This window comes from Acomys minous (genome assembly GCF_964271855.1).
Source record: "Acomys minous genome assembly, chromosome: 7".
NCBI lineage: Eukaryota > Metazoa > Chordata > Mammalia > Rodentia > Muridae > Acomys > Acomys minous.
The window spans coordinates 92,330,415-92,351,208 of NC_140488.1; the positions used below are offsets into that span (position 1 = coordinate 92,330,415).

The 20,794-nt window shown below is 34.4% G+C and overlaps 1 protein-coding gene across 5 annotated transcripts in view; it reads left to right on the forward strand.

Annotated features, from left to right (window-relative positions):
- The window catches only part of CFAP47 (cilia and flagella associated protein 47), a 225,637-nt gene that overhangs the window by 135,505 nt on the left and 69,338 nt on the right, over positions 1-20,794 (forward strand). For all 5 annotated transcript variants that reach the window (XR_014780587.1, XM_084788970.1, XM_084788971.1 and 2 more), the window contains 8 exons: positions 3,573-3,684; positions 4,911-5,137; positions 7,054-7,228; positions 7,938-7,979; positions 9,245-9,441; positions 11,727-11,870; positions 12,396-12,569; positions 18,384-18,495. Coding sequence is in view for 4 of the 5 variants with exons in the window: in XM_084788970.1 (XP_084645096.1) it covers positions 3,573-3,684; positions 4,911-5,137; positions 7,054-7,228; positions 7,938-7,979; positions 9,245-9,441; positions 11,727-11,870; positions 12,396-12,569; positions 18,384-18,495 (1,183 nt within the window). In the remaining variant the exon portion in view is untranslated. The remainder of the gene's footprint in view (positions 1-3,572; positions 3,685-4,910; positions 5,138-7,053; positions 7,229-7,937; positions 7,980-9,244; positions 9,442-11,726; positions 11,871-12,395; positions 12,570-18,383; positions 18,496-20,794) is intronic.

The window sequence follows — 20,794 nt, forward strand, 5'->3', positions numbered from 1 at the left end:
AGTACAAAATATGTAGAGGGTAGGAACATACTGTTCTTAGAAAGATAAAACGAACAAAAGCTTCTAAACATATTTGATATACGAGAAAGCTACGGGATGAATAAGAGGTGAATTAGAGCTTCTTCCCTTACATAGCAGCTTCAATGAGACAGTGTGTCTATGTAGAGCAATATGTGGTAAGGCAAACGAGTGTTATTTTGTTCTGTAGATTAATCAAGAATCGTCTGCAGGCAAATGCACGTCTAATTAGACTTTCTGATCAGCTTCTGTCCTTCCTAGTTGAGAGAAAGGGAAGAAACCTTTGTAAATTAATATCTTGGTTTAGGGAACATTGGAAAGAACAGACTATAACCTGTACTTCTCAATTCCCTTGATCGCAAAATAATCTTAATTTATATCAGTCATAACATGGACTGGCATATCCTGATTTTCTCTACATACAGCTGTAGAGAAGAATCCATAGTAAATTGTCTGTATTTTGACCCCATTTTCAATAGCATGGCAGAACAGTTTCATGAATATAATGTAGTAAGTCTTAACCACCAAGCACTTTCATCCATACTTCACTATTTTATAATGACAACTCCGTAATTTTGACAAGGCCAAATGTACCATATTATTGAAAATATTTTAATTTCTTGTTTAATTTATTCACTTTACATCCTGATTGTTGTCCCCTTCCACATCTCTTCCCTGTATCAGCCTCCCTCTCTATTCTGCCCCTCAACTCTTCCCTAGACCTCAGAAAGGGGGACCTATCCTTACCTCCCATCTGACCTCATCCTATCAAGTCTCATCTGGACTGCCTGCATCCTCCTTCTCTGGTTTTGCAAGGCAGCCCTGCCAGTGGAGAAGTGAACAGTGAGTGGACAACAGAGTCCATGTTAGCAGCAGCTCCTATACCCCATATTATGGCTCACATGGAGACTTTGCTGCCTATTGACTACATTTTATCAGGGGTCTAGGTCCTCTCCATGCATGGTCCTTGGTTGTTACATCAGTCTCTGCAGGTCCTTCTGTGTCTCGATTGGTTGGCTCTGTTGTTCTCCTTGTGGATAACCTATCCCTTTCAGGTCCTTCTATCCCCCAACTTTTCCATAAGACTCCCTGTACTCTGCCTCAAAGTTTGGCTGTGAGTGTCAGCATCTACTTCGATCCCCTCCTGGGTGAAGTCTTTCAGAGGGTCTCTATTGTAGGCTCCTGTAATGTTTCATCTCTTCCAGCAATTGCTATGTCTGTTCTATTTGCCCTTCTGAATGAAAATTAAGCGTCCTCCTTAGGGTCCTCCTTGGTATTTGGCTTCTTCAGATCTATGGCTTGTAGTGTAGTTATCCTGTATTATGTGGCTATTATCTGCTTGTAAGTGAGTATATACCATGTATATGGGTCTGGGTTATTTCACGCAGGATGAACTTTTCTAGTCTCATCCATTTGCCTGCAAATTTCAAAGCTGAGTAGTATTCCATTGTGTAGATATACAACAATTTCTTTATCTATTCTTCAGTTGTGGGACATCTACATTGTTTCCAGATTCTGGCTATTTTGAAAAAACTGCTAGGAATATAGATAGTTGAACAAATATTCTTGTTGTATCTTGGAGCATCTTTCGGGTATATGCCCAGGAGTGTTACTGCTGGGTCTTGAAGTAAAGCTATTTCCAGTTTTTTGAGAAAGCGTCAGATTGATTTCTAAAGTGGTTGTACAAGTTTGCACTACCACCAGCAAAGGAAGAGTGTTCCCCTTACTCCACATCCTTGCCAGCATGAGCTGTCACTTGAGTTTTTTATTCTTAGCCATTCTGATGGGTGTAAGATGGAATCTCAGAGTTGTCTTGATTTGCATTTGCCTGATGACTAAGGACATTGAACATTTCTTTATGTGTTTCTTGGCCATTTGATATTTCTCTGTTGATAATTCTCTGTTAGTTCTGTACCCCATTTTTAAATTGGATTATTTGGTTTGGTGGTATTTAATTTCTTGAGTTCTTTATACACTTTAGGTATTAGCCCTCTGTTGAATGTAGGGTTGGTGAAGATTTTTTCCTAGTCTGTAGGGTGTAGTTTTTTTCTATTCACAGTGTCCTTAGCCTTACGGAAGCTTTTCAGTTTCATGAGGTCCCATTTATTAATTGTTGATCTTAGAGTCTGAATTCCTGGTGTTTTGTTCAGGAAGTTGTCTCCTGGGCATATGAGTTCCAGGCTCTTCATTTTTTCGTCTAACAGACTTAGTGTGTCTAGTTATATGTTGAGGTCTTTAATCCACTTGGACTTGAGTTTCTTGCAGGGTGATAAATATGGATCTATTTTCATTTTTCTACCTGTAGACATCCAGTTAGAACAGTACCATTTGTTGACAATGCTATCTTTTTTTCATTGTACTGTTTTGCCTTTTTTGTCAAAGATCAAGTGTCCATACCTGTGTGGGTTTATTTTTATGTTTCAACTGGATTGCCTTAATCCATCAGTCTGTTTCTATGCTAGTACTATTCAGTTTTTCATTATTGTTGCCTTATAGTACAGTTGAATTTAAAGTCATTTTCCCGCGATTCAGTTGTGCTAGAATATCCAGGGCTTGCTGGAATAAGATAGCTGGGCTTGGTGTTGTTGATTGTGTTATTAAGTTTACTTTACCCATATGGCTTTTTTGGTTATTGTAAGTTAATATACTGATCTCTGAGTTCTTCTTTGTTGGATGGATGTTTTTTCAATGTTTTTCCTTGGTTTCTGTTTCTTCTCTGTCTTCTTGCCTGAGTTGCCTGCTGTTATGATGACTAGTGAGTCTTCAGATCTAACAGGTTGTCTCTACAGGGCTTTTGTAGCCTGCCTGGCCTCTGGGATTTTGCTGCTAACTTTTTTCCTGTGTTCTCTAGTACTAGCATGGCCTTGGGCCTCTGGTGATGAAAGCCTCTAGGAAAGCTGGTGGAGTTGGAGCTTTGAAACGCTGGTTGGCGTCCAGGGGCTGGGATGCAATTTAAGGCTGTTGTGTGTGTTTTAAGGGAAATGGGGGACAAGGCCTTGGATCAGGGTCTTACTTACCTGGTTGTCCCTGGTTCCAACAAGCCCCAATGAATCAGGCAGAGTTGTGGGGTCAGAAATGGAACAGGGGATTTGGGATGTGGTTTACCTCTGTTGGATGTGCTTTTGGGAGAACTGGCAGGCAGGATTTAGGATGATGACGGGCCATACCTGTGGTTTCTTTTGCACGCAGACCTTGGGAAAGACTGCAGAGTACTGGGACAGGAAGTGGAGTTCTGGGTCTGGGGTATGACTTACTACTGTTGGGTGTGCTTTCAGAGGGCAGAGTCTTGGGAGGAGGGAGTGGCTTACATGGGGACCCTCATGAAAGCAGGCTGAAACACAGGCTTTGGGATACAGTTTACCTCTGTTGAGTGTTCTTTCAGGGGAGTTGGTGGGCCTATGCTTTACTTTTGTCTAGTTAATTAGTCCATGATTTGCACAGAAATGTATGCCATAATGTTCCTAGAAAGCACATAGATTTTCACTGTGACATGAATATGCTTTATATTTTTATAAGTGCTTAACATTTAGTGTTATTATATGTTTATGTTTTAGATTGGAGATTTGATATATATTATTGAAGGGAAAGGTTTGGTACCCTTGCCATCAAATTTCTTTCCATTGAAGCCTCCACGTCCAGTGGACTACAGCATTTCTCAAGATGAAGGTATATTATACATGTTTGCTTTCATTTGGTGTGTTGACAGATTGCATTATTTTTTGAATGGACACACAACCATCCTTATAGCACTTTTCTCCAATATGCAGACATATTTTACAAAGCCTCCTTCTAACTTTTATTTTGTTTGTATTTGTGAAACAGCACCTCATTCTGTATAAATGTATGTTATTAGGTTTCAGATAATATAGGAAGTAAGTATACCAAATGTGACTCATGACTTCATTATCAAAAAATTATTTTTTGAAATCTAGATTTCTAGTCTTAGGTCTAACTCTTGATTACTAGCACTGAAAGAACTTGGTTGTTAATGAAACAAAGTTTTAATTTTTGCCTGTTCTTAAAGAGCATCATTTTTATCTTTGTTTCCACTTTCCCTACCTTATCCTTAATGTGTGTGGCAACTTAATCCAGTGATTGTAGCAATAAAACCTGGGACTGACTATGAACTCTCAGACACAAGTTTTGATTAGATTGAAAAGGAGCTTAGTGAAATGAGTGTACACTGATTTTGAAAAAACAAGGAGCTTGCTAACACTGACAAGAATGATTATTTTGTTAAATCAAGTTGGCGGGGCTAATTGTGTTTTTTGTTAGTTTATGATAATAAAATTTTTAAAATCTCTTTTTCATGGTTAAGGGTTTCATATGTAAGAATGAGATCTATTTTGTTTTGTTTTGCTTGTTAGTTTGGTTGTTTGGTTGGGTTCTTTTATATTGAGATCAAATTTGTCCTTGTGGACATCCTGGTATTATCCCATATCTGGTGAGTTTTGTTCTCTTGTTATAGGATACATGGATTAGGCACAATCTATGCATCATTAACAAAAAAGTGGGAAACTATATTAGCTAACATGGTTTAGTGGATTAGGCATGGGAGAATCTGTCCTATCTTCTCTTCATGAGAATTATATTACAGCTTTATCAGGATCACAGTGTATTAAGTTTTTGACTATATTGATATTTTTAGTAAAACACTATTAGACTAAAGCTTCTCTTAGAGAATACCAATATTGTATCTTTAATTTTTGAAGTCTTATTCTTGAATCATTTATTTAGAGTTAACAGAAATGTATTATCCATTTGTTTTCTTCTGCTTAATAAACAATATTACTAACTGTTCTTGTTTGTTTCTAACCTCAGAATTCATGGAGGATAACAGTGCTTAGGGAATGAAGATTTATTACATGATCAAATATTTTTACTCTCCCCAGAATATAATAATGAAGACCCAGTTCTATATTTGACCTGCAAACCCCATCAAGTCCTTGATTTCAACCTTAAAGTAGCACTGACTAATGAAGCTAAGGAAAAAGCTTTGGCTTTTGCGGCACAGCAACAGATGTCGACTCTTGAGTATGAGCGAAGGGCTATCACTGGCACTCTGGAGAGCAGTACCATTCGTGTGGCCATTGCCCTCCTAGGACTAACCAAGATTGAGGTAGGAATAGAGAAGTGATGCCATTTAGTTGCGTTTGGAAAAAAATTCATTCATTTATTCATTCATTCATTCAATTATTCATTTAGTGTGTGTGTATGTGTGTGTGTGTGTGTACATATTTGAGCATGTACATGGTACCATAGTATATAGGGATATAATAGGGAAATTTGCAGGAATTTGTGATCTTCTTTATCATGTGGGTCCCAAGAATCTACTTGGCAGCTGGTTCCTCTTACCGATATCTCAGTGGCTCTAATTACTCTTGAAACTTTGCAGTTATATTATTTTATAATTATATTTTTACATAGAAATTTATGAATACTCTTTCTTTTCCTAGGAGCTCAGTGGTACTTTTTTACTTTATTAACTATAATGGCATTTGAAATAATGCATTCTAGTGTATAATTTTAATCATCATAGTACAGTTTTGAATTCACAATAATTGTCAATCTGAATGAACATTAGAATGTTCTTGGTAACTTAATAACAGATTGAAACAGGCACACTCTAAAACAACTACATTTGAATCTCAGGAAATGACTGGGTGGGAAGTAGTTCTGCAATTTACCCAAGATGCTGCCTGGTATCAAATTAATAAGCTAAGTATAGACACTTTAACCACATCTAGTTGTGTGATTATAAGATGGTTATTTAAACCTTCACAAGATGCTCTTTTTATATTTTTAATATAGTGATAATGGTAATTTCTGAAAATTGAGAAATGTTTGTATAATATGTATTGAATAATGTTCTGTTCATGCCTACTTTTGATTACTCTTATAAGTATTGCTATCAGAAGTAATATATTAGGAAGACTATTATATGGTTTAAAATAATGTACATTTTGTTCTCAATAAGCAGAAAAATGATTCTTTAAAAGGTAAACATATTCATATGTTCTTCTGTGCATGTTCTAGTTTTTGCAAGAGAAAAGCCAATGTCCTGAAGATGCTCTATGAATGGTCTTCCTGATCATGTCTGTCTTATCTCATAATCTCAGCTCCTCCATCAGAGACTATTTACTTACAGAATCCCTTAGACCAGTCTTGTTTGTTTTTCTTCCCAGTATGCTAGACAAATATATGTTCCTCTGGTCTTTGAATTTCCTCTGTTGCCTTTTTCTTGATGACATAGAAGTCATGCTAAAAACTGGAAAATAAAAGATGTTTTTAGGTCTAGATAGATGTGTTAAATTGATACAGATTAGATTTGATTGACACTGATTTACGTTCAGAAATTTAGACTCACCAAGATAGGATAAATGTTTTCTTCAAGGTTGCTAAATACAAATGGCCAAAACACTATGAATGGAACAGTTATATAATTCTTGATTGTTTCATGGTTCTTCTTGCTGTATGTAATTTATTATATATGTGTAATAATATAAATGTATATGTAAAAAAGGAATTAATTTTTAAAAAACCTCCCTCAATTACTTCAGGAATTCTAGGTTAAATGCTGAATGAATCTCTGCTTTTCAATTTGATTTGGGCATCCAAAAAGACCTTAAACCTAGTTATATAGTCAAAAAATTATCATTAGTGAAGATAGTGGCTTGGTAAGCCCTGCAAGTTGTGTTAGTATCAGATACATTGATGTAAATGCACATAGGTTTCCACTCAAATAGTAAAGCTGTATTTCAGGTCGCTTATTAATGGAATGTTTTCCTCCAAAGACAAGTTATTGGCCACTTTAAGCATTAGAAAAAGAGGAATGTGCTACTGTTACAGACAACACCATTGGTAATTTGTATGGATTAGTACTATCTTCTACTCAGTTGTATGGTAACATCTGTAAAGATATAGGTTTGTTTCTGCTTGTGTGTATTCTCCCCCAAATGTTTTATCTGAGCATATAATGTGATTTGGAGGTAAAATTTAAGAAAATTACAATATAATCTCAATGTTTCCTTACAGTGCCTTTTCCTTTTTAATATGTCAAAGTTGAAGAAGCCTAAATCCATTTTATATGCCACAGAATTGAGCCTTCCTGCACATTTTAATATACCCAGGAAAATTTACATCCCTCAGATTCCAGAACCTCCAGCTGTTCGTACTCAATCTCTTGAAATTAAACCTCAAAATTTAACAGGTAATAAAGAATATTTTGTTTGGAATATCTAGAAGTATTACAGATATTTAAAGGGAGGAACTTACTAGAAGAGAACTATGCTTTTTCATGGGTAATGTATCTTTGATATAACCATCTTTTTTATCATTTGCATAATGTATTTGTGCATAGTTTCCTGAAGCATACTCATTCTATAATTGTGCTGAGGAACATATAAATTAAGTTAATATGAATATTGATATATATGTATTGTAAAATATTAATAAAATAGTAAACATGTGACTAAATGTTTCTGTTGAAATTTGTTTTCGTTTTCTATATTTTAGTTCTTGTCAATTTGCTGGGAAATACAAGGACTGTAAATTTTTTTTTTTGATTTTTTGAGACAGAGTTTCTCCGTGTAGCCTTAGCTGTTCTGGACTCACTTTATAGACCAGGTTGGCTTTGAAGTCACAGAGATCCACTTGCCTCTGCCTCTTAAGTGCTGGGATTAAAGGCTTGTGCCACCACCACCTGGCCTACTGTAATTTCTTAACTGGTGCTAACTTCAAAATTATAACTTTATATGTATATATATATACACACACACACACACACATATATATACAATGTGTTATGTTTTTGGTAAATATTATTTTAGTGAAATTTTAACTGTAGAATATTTCTAAGTTTGAAAAAGTAGTTATAAACTATGATTTCAAGGATTTCTCAGTTCTTTTTACCTTCCTAGGAGACCAGCCACTCCAGAAGCAACTGCCGAGTACTCAAGCAGGTAAAAGAATGTAGGAATTTAAGTTGAATAATTATAGACTGCGTGGAAAACTTGAGGGGAAATTCCCTGACTAAATATTTCAGTGAGAATGGATAGATAGATAATAGATAGATAGATAGATAGATAGATAGATAGATAGATAGATAGATAGAATTCTGAGATAGCCAGGAAAGAGTAATCTGCAATAGCAAGGATTACATAAATATTTAAATTTCCCTAACAATGAAAATCACAAAATTAGTGCACTTTATAAGTATATTGGTAAGATGATTTGGACAAACAGGCTCCAAGAAAGTTTTTGGTGGTCCAGTTCTCTCAAACAGATCTTAATGCAGGTCTTTTGTAACTATTAAACTGACATCTTTGACATCAGCCTGATCTATTGCCAATTCCCATTGCTTTTCTGTCTGCATCCTCCTGATAGTAAACTTGCTTCCTACTTTGGAAACCACCAAAACTGTAACTTATAGGACTTTCTCTAACTACCCTGCCATACATGGATGTAGGTGAAAGAAAAATTTCCCTGTGCATATTCACATTTTACTTGACTAAACTGGTCATGTTAACTAGGAGAAATGCCATATAATTTAATATGATACAGTACTGCATATACTGTGTTGCTTTGTTTTGTTTTGTTCTACTTTTTGTGAAAAATGATCTCCCTGTGCAGCTATGCTGGCCTGGTACCTGATCTTCCTGTGTACTGGATTTACATGTGGGTCCACACATTCATAAGTGATTTACCTTTTCTTTGTTTTTGTGAGATATTGGAGTAGAACACATGTGCATTTAAGAGACAAGTAATCGTGTACTGAGTTGTCACATTAGCAACATCTTTTTTCTTATAAGTTTAACACAGTTTCAGTTTGATAAGTAACTCAATTTCACCCTTATGATTTTATGCAAGAGAATAAACTTTCTTTTTCTTTGAACTTAAATGCAAATCAAAATGACTCTGAGATTCTACCTTACACCTATTAGCATGGCTAAGATCAAAAACTCAAGTGACAGCACATATTGGTAAGGATGTGTAGAAAGGGGAACACTTCTCCATTGCTGGTGGGAGTGCAAACTTGTACAACCACTTTAGACATCAATCTGGTGCTTTTCAGAAAACTGAGAATAGGGCTACCTCAAGACTGAACAATACCACTCCTGGGCACATACTCTAAGATACACAAAGTAATATTAAATATTGATCACTAAGGTTAATTTTAGATCTTATGATGTTTAAAATGACTACTGCTTTTAAATTATTTCATTAGCTTTAGAAGGAACTGTTTCAATTCCTCTACGATTTGCTCCTCTTGGGCCTGGAAGATACCCTTGTAAAATTTTGTTAGTATCAAGATATGATGTACGTGTGTATGTAATTGAAGGTATAGTGAATGAAGGAGAAACAGAAGCTGCATTGTTGTTTAAAACACCAGCATTTGAACCTCTTACACAGCATATCCCAATAGTAAGTGAAAATTCCCTTTTTGTGACGTTATTTACATATATAAGTGGAGATTCTAGCAATAATATATGGTTCTGTATGAATGCTGGCCATAAACAAAAAAATGATATAATGAGAAACTTGAGAAAATAAGTTAGTTTTAGTTTTGGTAAAAACTAGAACCCTTATTAGGCTATTTCTACCTTATATGTTCAGTATAACAAATTTATAGAAAATATATAAATATAATAATATAATATATAATAAGATAATAATAGCCAGGAAATAAACATTTGTACATTTAATTGTGGACTCCTGTTACTTGGCCTGAATTGAATAAGCATTTCTTCTAGTATTAGAGGCCAGGGCTTATGGAGGTGAACATTTTCTCCTTTTAGTTTGATGTTTTCTGTAAAAGGTTAAAATTGAAAAAGACAGTGTATAAAATCAGAAGTTTTGGGTTTGATTCCATAGATCAGGAGTTTTTTAGTACACTATGCATTTTCATCCAAATATTATATATATATATAACATATATAACTGAACAGATTAGCAGGGAGAATAATCCGAATGTATTGCCATGCAGAAGCACAGAAGCCATTTAAAAGCTAAATAGAGAAACAGCATACTCGCAGTTAATATAGAAGATGAAAGAAATGGTTCGATTGTAGGGACCTAGACAAGGGAGGTTGCAACTGGCTAGGAAGGTTGAGGGGAGTCTCTGAGGAAGAAGTAAAGTTTATCTTAGTAGGTAGGTAATGTCTCCCAAGTTGCAACAATCTAAGGTAATCCCTAACCAGGACTATCATCACACCCTCTCTTCCTCCTGTGAAATGATCTTTCCAAGCCAGAAAGATATAGAACCATAGAAAAGCTTCTGCATGTATTTCCTGTTCAGTAATGCAGATCTCCCTTATAATATGTTGCTTTATTTCACAAATGGCCATTTTCCCAGACATAATTCTTTCCTATTTTCTATGTATATTTATCTTTAATTTCAGGATGGTATATTTTGGGGTTCCACACCTACTTTTGCTGTCTCAAACTCCTCCTAACTTCTCATTTTGAGAAATGTAAATTTATAATTTTATTTTATAGATTAAAAGTTACTTTTCCTTATTATGTCAGGGTTTCTTCCTGAATATCAACTCTGCTACCATACAAGCATCATTTTGTTAGATACATTTGCTTAAAAATATGACTGTAATATCCTTAACCTCTCATCAGTTACCTAAAAGAAATTATTTCTATTGGAGTCACCAGCTAAGATATGGACACACAGATCCTTTCTCCAAATTCTGTTTTTAACATATGAGCAAGATGGGTTCATAGGTACTAAGAAAACCTGTTGTCCCCTATTAGACAAAATGACAATATAGCATAGAAGTTGGTAATTAATTATAGGAGAATTTCTGAATTCAGAATAGTAAACCAAGTTTTGCTCCTTTAATTACTTGTGACATAACCCAGTCAGACTGATGTAGAAAAGTCTGTTCTCATTATATGTAGAACCTCTGTTATCTGAGAAATATATCAATTCAACACCTTTTATTATTCTTGGTCAGTAATAAATTGTATCACTCAGGATCATAATACCATTGCTAAGTTGGCCATTTGTCATAAATTATCATAAATTGATCTTCAGTAAACCAAACAGATTATTTTCTATAGATGTTAAATAACACTTGGATAGACCTATCAGGCAATGTTTATGTTATTACTTATAAAACAGTTGAGGTACTCGTTTTCTTCTTGTTCACATTTTAAGGAGCTGTTCTTCACAAGTCTCTTTTCATGTCACATTTCAAATATTTCATAATAATTGAAGTATTTTTTCAAATACTAATTCTAACCACTGCATTTTTATTATTTAAAAATAATTATATTAGCCTGCATAGACATGGGTGATTTTCATTATATTTTTCCATACTATGATTTTTATTATGTTTAATTTGGTTGATTCTATATGTCTCCCAATCCCATCTCATTTCTCTGTTCCCCCTTTTCCTACTGGAACTTTTATAATTCTTGTGCATGCGAGGCAACTTCTCTACTACTGTCCTCTATTCTAGTCCTTACATTTTTGAAAGTGAGTCTCACTTTGTAGCTCAGGCCTGCCTTGAACTTAACAATAGATCCCAGGCTGCTGTGGAATTCCAGGATGTATACACTTAATGCCTCCAGATACTAGCATTTTGTATTTGTTTTGTATTTTGTATTTTGTAATGTCTTAAGTAATAAGAATTAGCATGCAATTCAATTTTGCAAACGTCTTTCTTCTAACATGTGTAATTCTTTTCATGTTTTAGAAAAATGACACAAAGAAACATTGGAGAATTAAAATTAAAGTAGAAGGAGAGTGGTTTTATGGACCTCCAAATTTACATGTTGGCCCTGGTGAAACGATCCAATATCCCTTGACCTTCAAACCCATTTTGGAATGTGAAGTTATGGTATAAATCATAGATTTTTCCTTATATTATTAATATGTAAATGAACAAATGTATATATAGTAGGCATTGTAGTTCATTATAAAAATGTTGAGTAACATTTTATATATTTTATAAACACTATAGTTTTGTTTATAATGTTTAAATTTGAGAGACCAATATTTATCATGTCACAGTGCTGTTGTCTATGAATATTTATAACTAAGTTAATTTAAGAAAGCATACTCAATGATATGAAATCATTGCTTCTAGTTATTATGTCAATTGCTGCACCTGAAAATTCTCCTTTAGTAATATTTCCTTGACAAGATAGTAAATTAAAATATAATTTCTACATTTGAGAATGGTTATGTATAATGTATAATTTCCAGAAAGATAGAAGTAAAGTACATTTCATTAGTAAATTCTTTCACCAATAAAATCATGAACTGGAAATTGCAGTTCCTTTTGTTGATGAGACTCAAGATGAGTAGGTTGAATTATGACTGCTGACTGTTGTAGAGCTTAAAAGTGTCTTCTTTATCTTAGGGTAAACTTACTTTACAAAATGAAGTGGATGGTGTGGAACACATCATTGAAATAGATGGGATTGGGACACACCCAATGCCATTGGACCATCTTGTTATAGACTGCCAAGTGGGAAATGTGACAGATAAATCCATAATAGTTCCTAATTATACAGCAAGTCTACTGACATTTAAGGTAAGAATTTTAATAAGAAAATAGATTCTTCTGAATATACTTGAATTATATGGAATGTGTTAATGATGTGAAAAATATTAACAGTTTTACCTAAAGAGGTGAGACACATACAGAAATAAGTGTAGTTCTACTTTTTCTTCTTCCAAAAGCTACAAAACTTAATTTTAATTACTAATTGTGGTTAGCATCAAGCAATTTTTTGTTGTTTTTACTTTTTTATTCTGTTTGCATTTGTCTTTCTTTACTTTGTATGAGATAGAGGCTTATCATAATCTCAAATTTCAGTTTTTCCCTAGTGTGTCATGTACTTGGATTGCAGCCAGCTGCTACCATACCTAACTCAAACAAGTTTTATTCTTAACTATTAGTGTGTAATTATAAAACATTTCAATTTTATGTATTTGTTCCATATTCATTTTTCTTTGAAGAAACTATATTTGACAATACAAGATGTTTAACAAAAATGTAGGAACAATTTTTTAATATTTTGAAGCAGGGTATGTCTGTATACCCCATTCTAACCTCAAACTCAAGATCTTCCTGTCTTAATCTCCTATGTGTGTGATTATAGGCATATAGCACTGTGCTGGCGGGAGAGGCATAGGTCTTTGGTGAGAATATGTACTCAGTGTGTGCAAGATTCTTAGATTAATTCTCAGCACCAAAAATGAAAATAAAAATACAACTCTTACTCAACTGCTTTATCTATAAATGGTTTTCTTTTTAATTTTTTCACAAGCAAAATACATTGGATTAGGCTATCTCTAAAATTCTTCCACAGTCACAACACAGTTCTTCTCAATTACTTGTACAGTTACAGTCACGGATATCCCTTTTTCTCCACAAAACACTGATGACTGCATTAGTGATACATCACTTTTAAATAGATCTAAAAGCAATTCAGTGGTTGCCACTAGAGACACAGGTTACCTCAACCACAAGTTACAGCTCAGGTTTGTTTTGTTTTCTATTGGCTTGGTTTGGTTTTGGTTTTTTTGAGACAGGGTTTCACTGTATAACAGCTCAAGCTGTACTAGAACTCTATCTGTAGACCAGGCTGGCCTTGAACTCATGGAGATCCTCCTGCCGCTGCCTCCCAAGTGCTGGGATGAAAAGTGTATGCCCCTAGGCCAGTTGAGTAGAGAGTGGGGTCTAACTTTCACATGTACTCTTGTGTCCCATATTTGACCAGGTCCCCTGAATGGGGAGACCTGGCCGCACCCAGAGGAAGGATAACAGGCTACCAAGAAGAGACTTGATACCCTATGTGCATATACAGGGGGAGGAGGTCCTCCTCAGGCACAGTCATAGGGGAGGGGAGTAGGGGGAAATGGGAGGGAGGGAGAAATGGGAGGATTCAAGGGATGGGATAACAATTGAGATGTAATATGAATAAATTAATAAAATAAAAAAAAGTGTACGCCACCACCACCTGGCTGTTACAGCCTACTTTGACTCCTGTTTCTGAAGGTTGGAAAACCTTTGAATACCTTGTTTGTTTCTGGCACCTTTCCACTTCACCACAAGCATTTAGACCTCATTGTTAAGAGTAGTTTTTTTGTTTTGTTTTTCTAGAAGTTTGTTTGTCTTGAGAATTAAATTTTTAGAAGGTCTTACTTTGTATCCCTGGCTGGCCTTGAATTCACAATAATCCTATTTCCTCAGTTTGCCAAATGTTGGGATTGCAGGTGTGTGCCACCATACTCAGCTTTCTGGAACTTTCTCAACTATGTGTACCTAATCTCTAGGGACCAATATTATTGTTGTTATCCTTTGTTCTTGCTGTTGTTCTAGTGTGTTTGCTTTTTTATTTTATTTTTCTCTCATATATTAATGCCAAATGCAGTTTCCCATCCCTCTACTCTTCACAATCCCTGCCCTACCTTTTCTTTCCCCCAAATACCTTGAGACAAGAGCAGGCTTCCCAGAATATCAACTGACCCCTGCATAACATGTTACAATAAGTTTAGGCATATCTTTACATCAAAAGGACAAGACAACACAGTAAGAGGAAAAGGGTCTCAAGAGGAAACAAAAAAGTCAGAGGAAACCCTCACTCTGAGTGCTAGGAGTCCTACAAGAATACCCAGCTACAAAACCATAACATATATACAGAGGACCAAGTGCAGACCCATGAAGTTTTCTGTCTCTGTGAACCCCTGTGAGCCCTGCTTAGTTGATTCTATGGTTTGTGTTTTCCTGGTGTCTTCACCCATTCTAGATTCTACAATCCTTCTTCTACCTCCTTTTATGAGTTCTCTGAGGTCTGCCTAATGTTTGGTTGTGGGTCTCTGCATCTGTTCCCATTAATTGCTGCATGAAATATCTTTGAACATACGGGGCTAGGTACCTATCTATGAATGTAGTACAGTATCATTAGGATTCATTTCTCTGTTTTCTTTTTTGCCAGTCATGATTGACTCTACCCCAGGTCTTTGGGTCATACAGCCTCCTGTCCTGGCCATTCAGGCAGGACAGTGGACAGTGAGGGGTGGGCTCCTTCTCATGGCATGGATTGGTTGGTTCATTTTCTTTATTTAGACTATACATATTCTTAAAATTTCCCCCAATAAAAGACAATTCCATTTTTATTAAAGTACATTTTATAATCTATTTAAATAATTTTGTAAATCCACTCTTCCCTAAAATCTATAATGAACTATAAGTATATTGAAATATTCAAAAGTCTTAAAAGAGTACATATTTAGGGAAAACTCCAAATGCTATTAAGGCTATTAAGAGTAAACACTGATGCCATTTGAGAACCCAGCCTATTTCTATTTTGTTCTGCACAGCTATGCAATAAGCCTTTCAAACAAGGAGATATGCATTTTTAGTATGGATCTCTATTTGACGTATCTTAAGTTATCCTTGCAATATCCACTAGCAACATTTTCTTGTTATTCCACTTGTCTAAAAGTTTTGGTTTGATAGACAGATCCTGTTCTGAGAACATATGTCCAAAGCACTCAATAATTGTTTAATTTTGCCTTTGTTGGCGCATGCAATGTAAGTAATAACCAACATAAATTTGATTGTAACCATTATAAGGATATTTGGAATATGAAATGTTTCTATGGGATATTAAAAGATCTTATCTATTCTTTGTGATCACGTAAATTACTTTTATGTGTAGAGCTTTTAGCATGTCAATAAAATATGTGAAATGTGAGTTTTTTACCTAAGGCTCACATGGAAGTCCTATCTGACCAAGGCAGCACACCTGAATATTGGAGGTGTTCTTATGTGGTGATTCTTGGCAGAAGGCCAAATCATTGCTGATGTCTTCACCAGTATCTGATTAGGAATTGCATTGATCACATATTAATTATGGTGAATTCAGGGTTTATTCGCTTAATCCGTATAATTCACTAATCCAAAAAATGCAGAAGGAACAAAAATTTGAACAACAAAACAGAGACATATAGTGATGCATATCCCATGCATAATGTGTACTTATAATACCAAAAAATATGAGGGAAAGAAAGAAAAGAATAAAGAAAATATGACTAATACATAAGAAGCTGTTCACAGAAGGGACTTATGCCAGATTAAGTGACTTACATGTTTAGGTTTTTCTTTTAACAAATTAATGAAATAGAGATGTTGCCAGCATGAGTAATGAAAAGTACCACCGTGATGTTTTAATAAATAGATAAGAACAATTGAGATGTAGAAATAGGAGACAGAGAGATGGCTCAGTGGTTAAGAGCACTGGCTACTGTTCCTGTAGAAGACACAGGTTTAATTGCTACAACCCACATGACAGGTCAAAGTTTCCGGAGATCTAGTACTCTCTGGCCTCAACCAATAAAAGACATATGCATGCCACATAGACATTCATGCTAACAATAATTACTACTGCTGTTGCTGCTACTACTACTACTACTACTTCTACTACTACATGCTAGCAAATAATTACTAATAATAATAAGAAGAAGAAATAACAACTAATTTGTAATTAAAAATAAAGTATGTGAAACATTTTGTTCACTATACAACCTCAGGAGTAGATTTAAAGTAGCAGAAAACAATGTCAGCAAAGTTGATTATAGAGCAATGTGGATCTCCCAGTCTCAGGAAAACAAAATAAAAAATATTTACCAAATCCAAGACATCGATGAAACACCATAAAACATCAGTATATCCCTAATAATAGTTCTTGAGAAGAAGAGAAAGACAAATATAATTCATAGGGTTAAAGGAGTTAGTTCCAGAAATAAAAAAAAATTAATCTACATATCTGAAGAGCTCATCCATTTTAAAGTAGACAAAATCAAAATGATCCACACTTCTAACTCCATTTGACTTTCAAATAAAGATAACATCGAACTGTCAATGTAGAAATAGCACAATTTGTCCCTAGTTACATACATATATTAGATTCTCAGTAATATTAATATATCACTTGACGTGAGTTCGAGGCCCCCTTTTTACATAGTGAGTTCAGTGAGATACAGGCTAACATGGATAACAGAATGAAATCGTAAAGAAGGAATGAGGAAAGGGAGGAGGAGGGAGGCAGAGAGAGAGATATTGGATAGATGGACAAACAGATGAATAGATAGATATAGATAAGTGATAGATAGATAGATGGAGATAGATATGTAGGTGGAGATAGATAGATAGATAGATAGATAGATAGGTAGATAGATAGATAGATAGATTGATAAAGATAGACAGACAGACAGATGTATTTTGTAGCCTGTTAGTATCTCTGTTCAATAAAATATTATTAGGTCTTCAAAAAGCATGTCTTCATTTGTAATGTAGAAGTGTCTAAATAAGATACAAAAAAAAAATAAAGACAAACACAATGATAGTTCTCATACGTGGCATCTAAAATAGGTAAATTTTTAGAACACTAGGATTCTCATCACCAGAAAATGTGATATGTGTGGATATGTGCTTGTGTTTGTATTTTTGTTCAGTGTATTGTGAAAACAGATTTTTCTTTGAAATTCACTTCTTAAGGTATCTTCAGTGTTTGATAATGTGGAGAAATCTACACCTGTCTGTTAAATCACATACATAATAGATATCATCTTTCCTAATTTAAAAACAGCTTTAGAAAAGAAATTTGTGTAATAAATTAAAACCATAGTTATAAACTGTCATATGTAGGAGCTGAAGTTTTGGCTCAGTGGTTAAGAACATTGCTGCTCTTCTAGAGGACACAAGTTCAATTCCTGGTACTCATATCAAGCAGCTCATAACCACCTCTAAGACCGGAATCCTTGTGATCTTCGTAAGCAACTACACATGAATAGCAAGCACACATATATACACATATGTGGACTTAAATAAAGGTTTAAACATGTTTTAAAATGTCTTGATTTAATTTCTAGGAATCAACTATAATGGACAAATATATAGAGACATAATTAGATGAAACTTTAATTTAAACAAGGTTGTGCCAAAATTCTGCTTAAATATTCTTCACTACTAACCTAAACATTCATTGAAATACTTCTATTTCTTATATATAATATTTCCCTAAATATTGTCCATGATCTATAAAAGATACTGATATTTTCTGATTAATATTCAAGTAGCAACTGAAAATAACATTTATTTTCTGCAAAATTATTTCCCTTGTTTTGATTTTCCATGTCTCTTCTCATATTTTTCCTTTTCTAGTATAACACAATTTTCTGAAATTTTAATGCAAATTCTATCGATTTAATGAAAGTAATTAAATTATGATACATTTTATGCAATAACTTATGACAATAACTACTATATAATATAACATGATAAAATATTTTCATATTGACATTAACATAATTCCTATTTTCTAATGTACTCTCCTAGGTAACTTCAGATCTCGCAATAGTTTGGGGAAATTCCTATATCACCATTGAACCTAACAACTCAATTCCATATACTCTCCATGTATGTCCTTGGAAACGTGGAGAATTCAAAGGTATTAAGTCCTTCATAAAATATTATTATTAATTACATTGCCAGGAAGCAAATATGGTAATGATGAATACAACTATAATTTATTGTTCTATTTTTGGATAGATGGTATGAGAGAAAACATTGTCATTTCACTATCCAAACAATTAGAGCTTTGGGGTATGTATTTTACAGCAAGTATTGCATTATCTTTGATATTTCAAATATATCTCTAAAGAAATTTCTAGAAATTGAATCTTAGTTAAAGGTGTTTATATTTGAAATTTAATAGATATATTTAAATAATTATATAAATGACTGTTATGTACACTGTTAACACATAAATTCAACTTTTGGTATGAAGTATTTTTTCTTTACTCTAATAAAGTATTTATATAACAGTTCCCATTCATACTTGAGCACAATTATTTGATTGGGATGAGAGGAAAGCAGGTGAAAAGTAGCAGAACATAGTAATTAGCTAGGCATGATGGTAATTCATGTTTCTAATCATCGCACTTAAAGGAGAGGAAAATGTTAAATTCCTGGCCAGCTTCAGTTTTATAGTAAAATCCTTTTCTGTTATAAAATAGTTAGTAGCTAGTACTGAATAACTATGATTCATCATATAATATACTTTTTTTCAAATTAGACGATAATTAAATGTCCCATTAGTGGAGATAGCACACTGAGAAAATTGTTATATGCTCACTGAACACAATTTTAGAAGTGTATTAAGCAGATCACTTATAGTCAGGCTTCTTGTAGTTTCTGGAAGTACTGACTTCGCAACCCTTGTGGCCTTGCTAAAGACTGTCTCTACAAAGCATGGGAGAATGGCAAAGTAGAATGATCCGGAGGATCCTAGAAACCTACAAGTAGAACATTATGATAGGCAGATTTGGGCCCAGGGGTCCCGCTCAAACTAAGGCACCAGCCAAGGACAATATAGGCGGTAAACCTTAAACCCCTACCCAGATCTAGATAATGGACAGAACATTCTCCACAGCAGAGTGGAGAGTGGGATATGACTTTCTCACATACTCTGGTGCCTCACATTTGACCATGTCCCCTGGAGGGGGAGACCTGGTGGCACTCAGAGGAAGGACAGCAGGTTACCAAGAAGAGACTTGATACCCTATGAGCATATACAGGGGGAGGTAATCCCCCTCAGGAACAGTCATAGGGGAGGGGAATAAGGGGAAAATGGGAGGGAGGGAAGAATGGGAGGAAACAAGGGATGGAATAACCATTGAGACGTAACAAGAATAAATTAATAAAGGAAAAAAAATAGTATCTCAACTAAAAAAAGAGAAAAAAATAGACTGTCTCTACAACAGGTCTATTATAACCTCATAAAATTGAAAAGTGTGACCCTATTATAAGAATATCAGTGAAGTAATTTATTTTAGTGTTGCAGATAAACCAGAAGCTATAGATTGACAGAAATTTTAATTTAAAGTTTGTTTCAGGTTTTCTTATTCCAGAGTTTTAATCATGCTACTTGGTAGATTTTCTTTTTTAACAGAAAAAACCATTTTGTTTTCTTGCTCAAAAAAGTAACAGTTTTATATGGGCATCCCTCTATTAGCACTGGAAGTTTACTTCATCTAAATATCATTAAAGAAATTAGTAATAAAAGAAATAAGGCATCCCAAATATGAATCATGTCATTTTTCCACAGACAATTCTTTATATTTGTTTATTTGCTTTGCTTTTCTATTTTGTTTTACTTTATATATTCTTTCATGTCTTACTTTATTTCTCCATTTGTGCATTAGAACATTCTGACAAAAGTAAATAAAGGAAAAAGGTTTATTCTGGCTTACAGTTCCAGTATGTAGGAAGGGAAGTCAAGGCTGGAAGTAAGAGTCTAAGGCAGCTGGCCATAGCACAATCAGGGAGCTAAGGGCAAATGAATGAATGCTGGTGCTTAGTTTCACTTCTCCATTTTTTCATTCCTAGACCCCAGCCTGTGATATGATTTCATCCACAATTAATGTTACTTTAAATAAAATAATTCTGCATATGTATGCTAGGTTCTCTCAAGTTGAAAATTAATAGTACTCATCACTTTTCACTAAAAAGTAGTATGCTGTTACTGTATGTGATCTGGCCTTTTTATACAAAACGAAAAAGTAAAACACTAAGTCTTCTCTCCCCCTACTTTTTATCTATCATTTTCAAATGTATGTATGTATGTATGTATGTATGTATATATGTACACACACATATATATTTATATGTAAGAAAACACAGGAAATACACAATTTCACACCAGCAAAAACAAAAGGGAAGCATGCGCATGTGTGCACACATACACA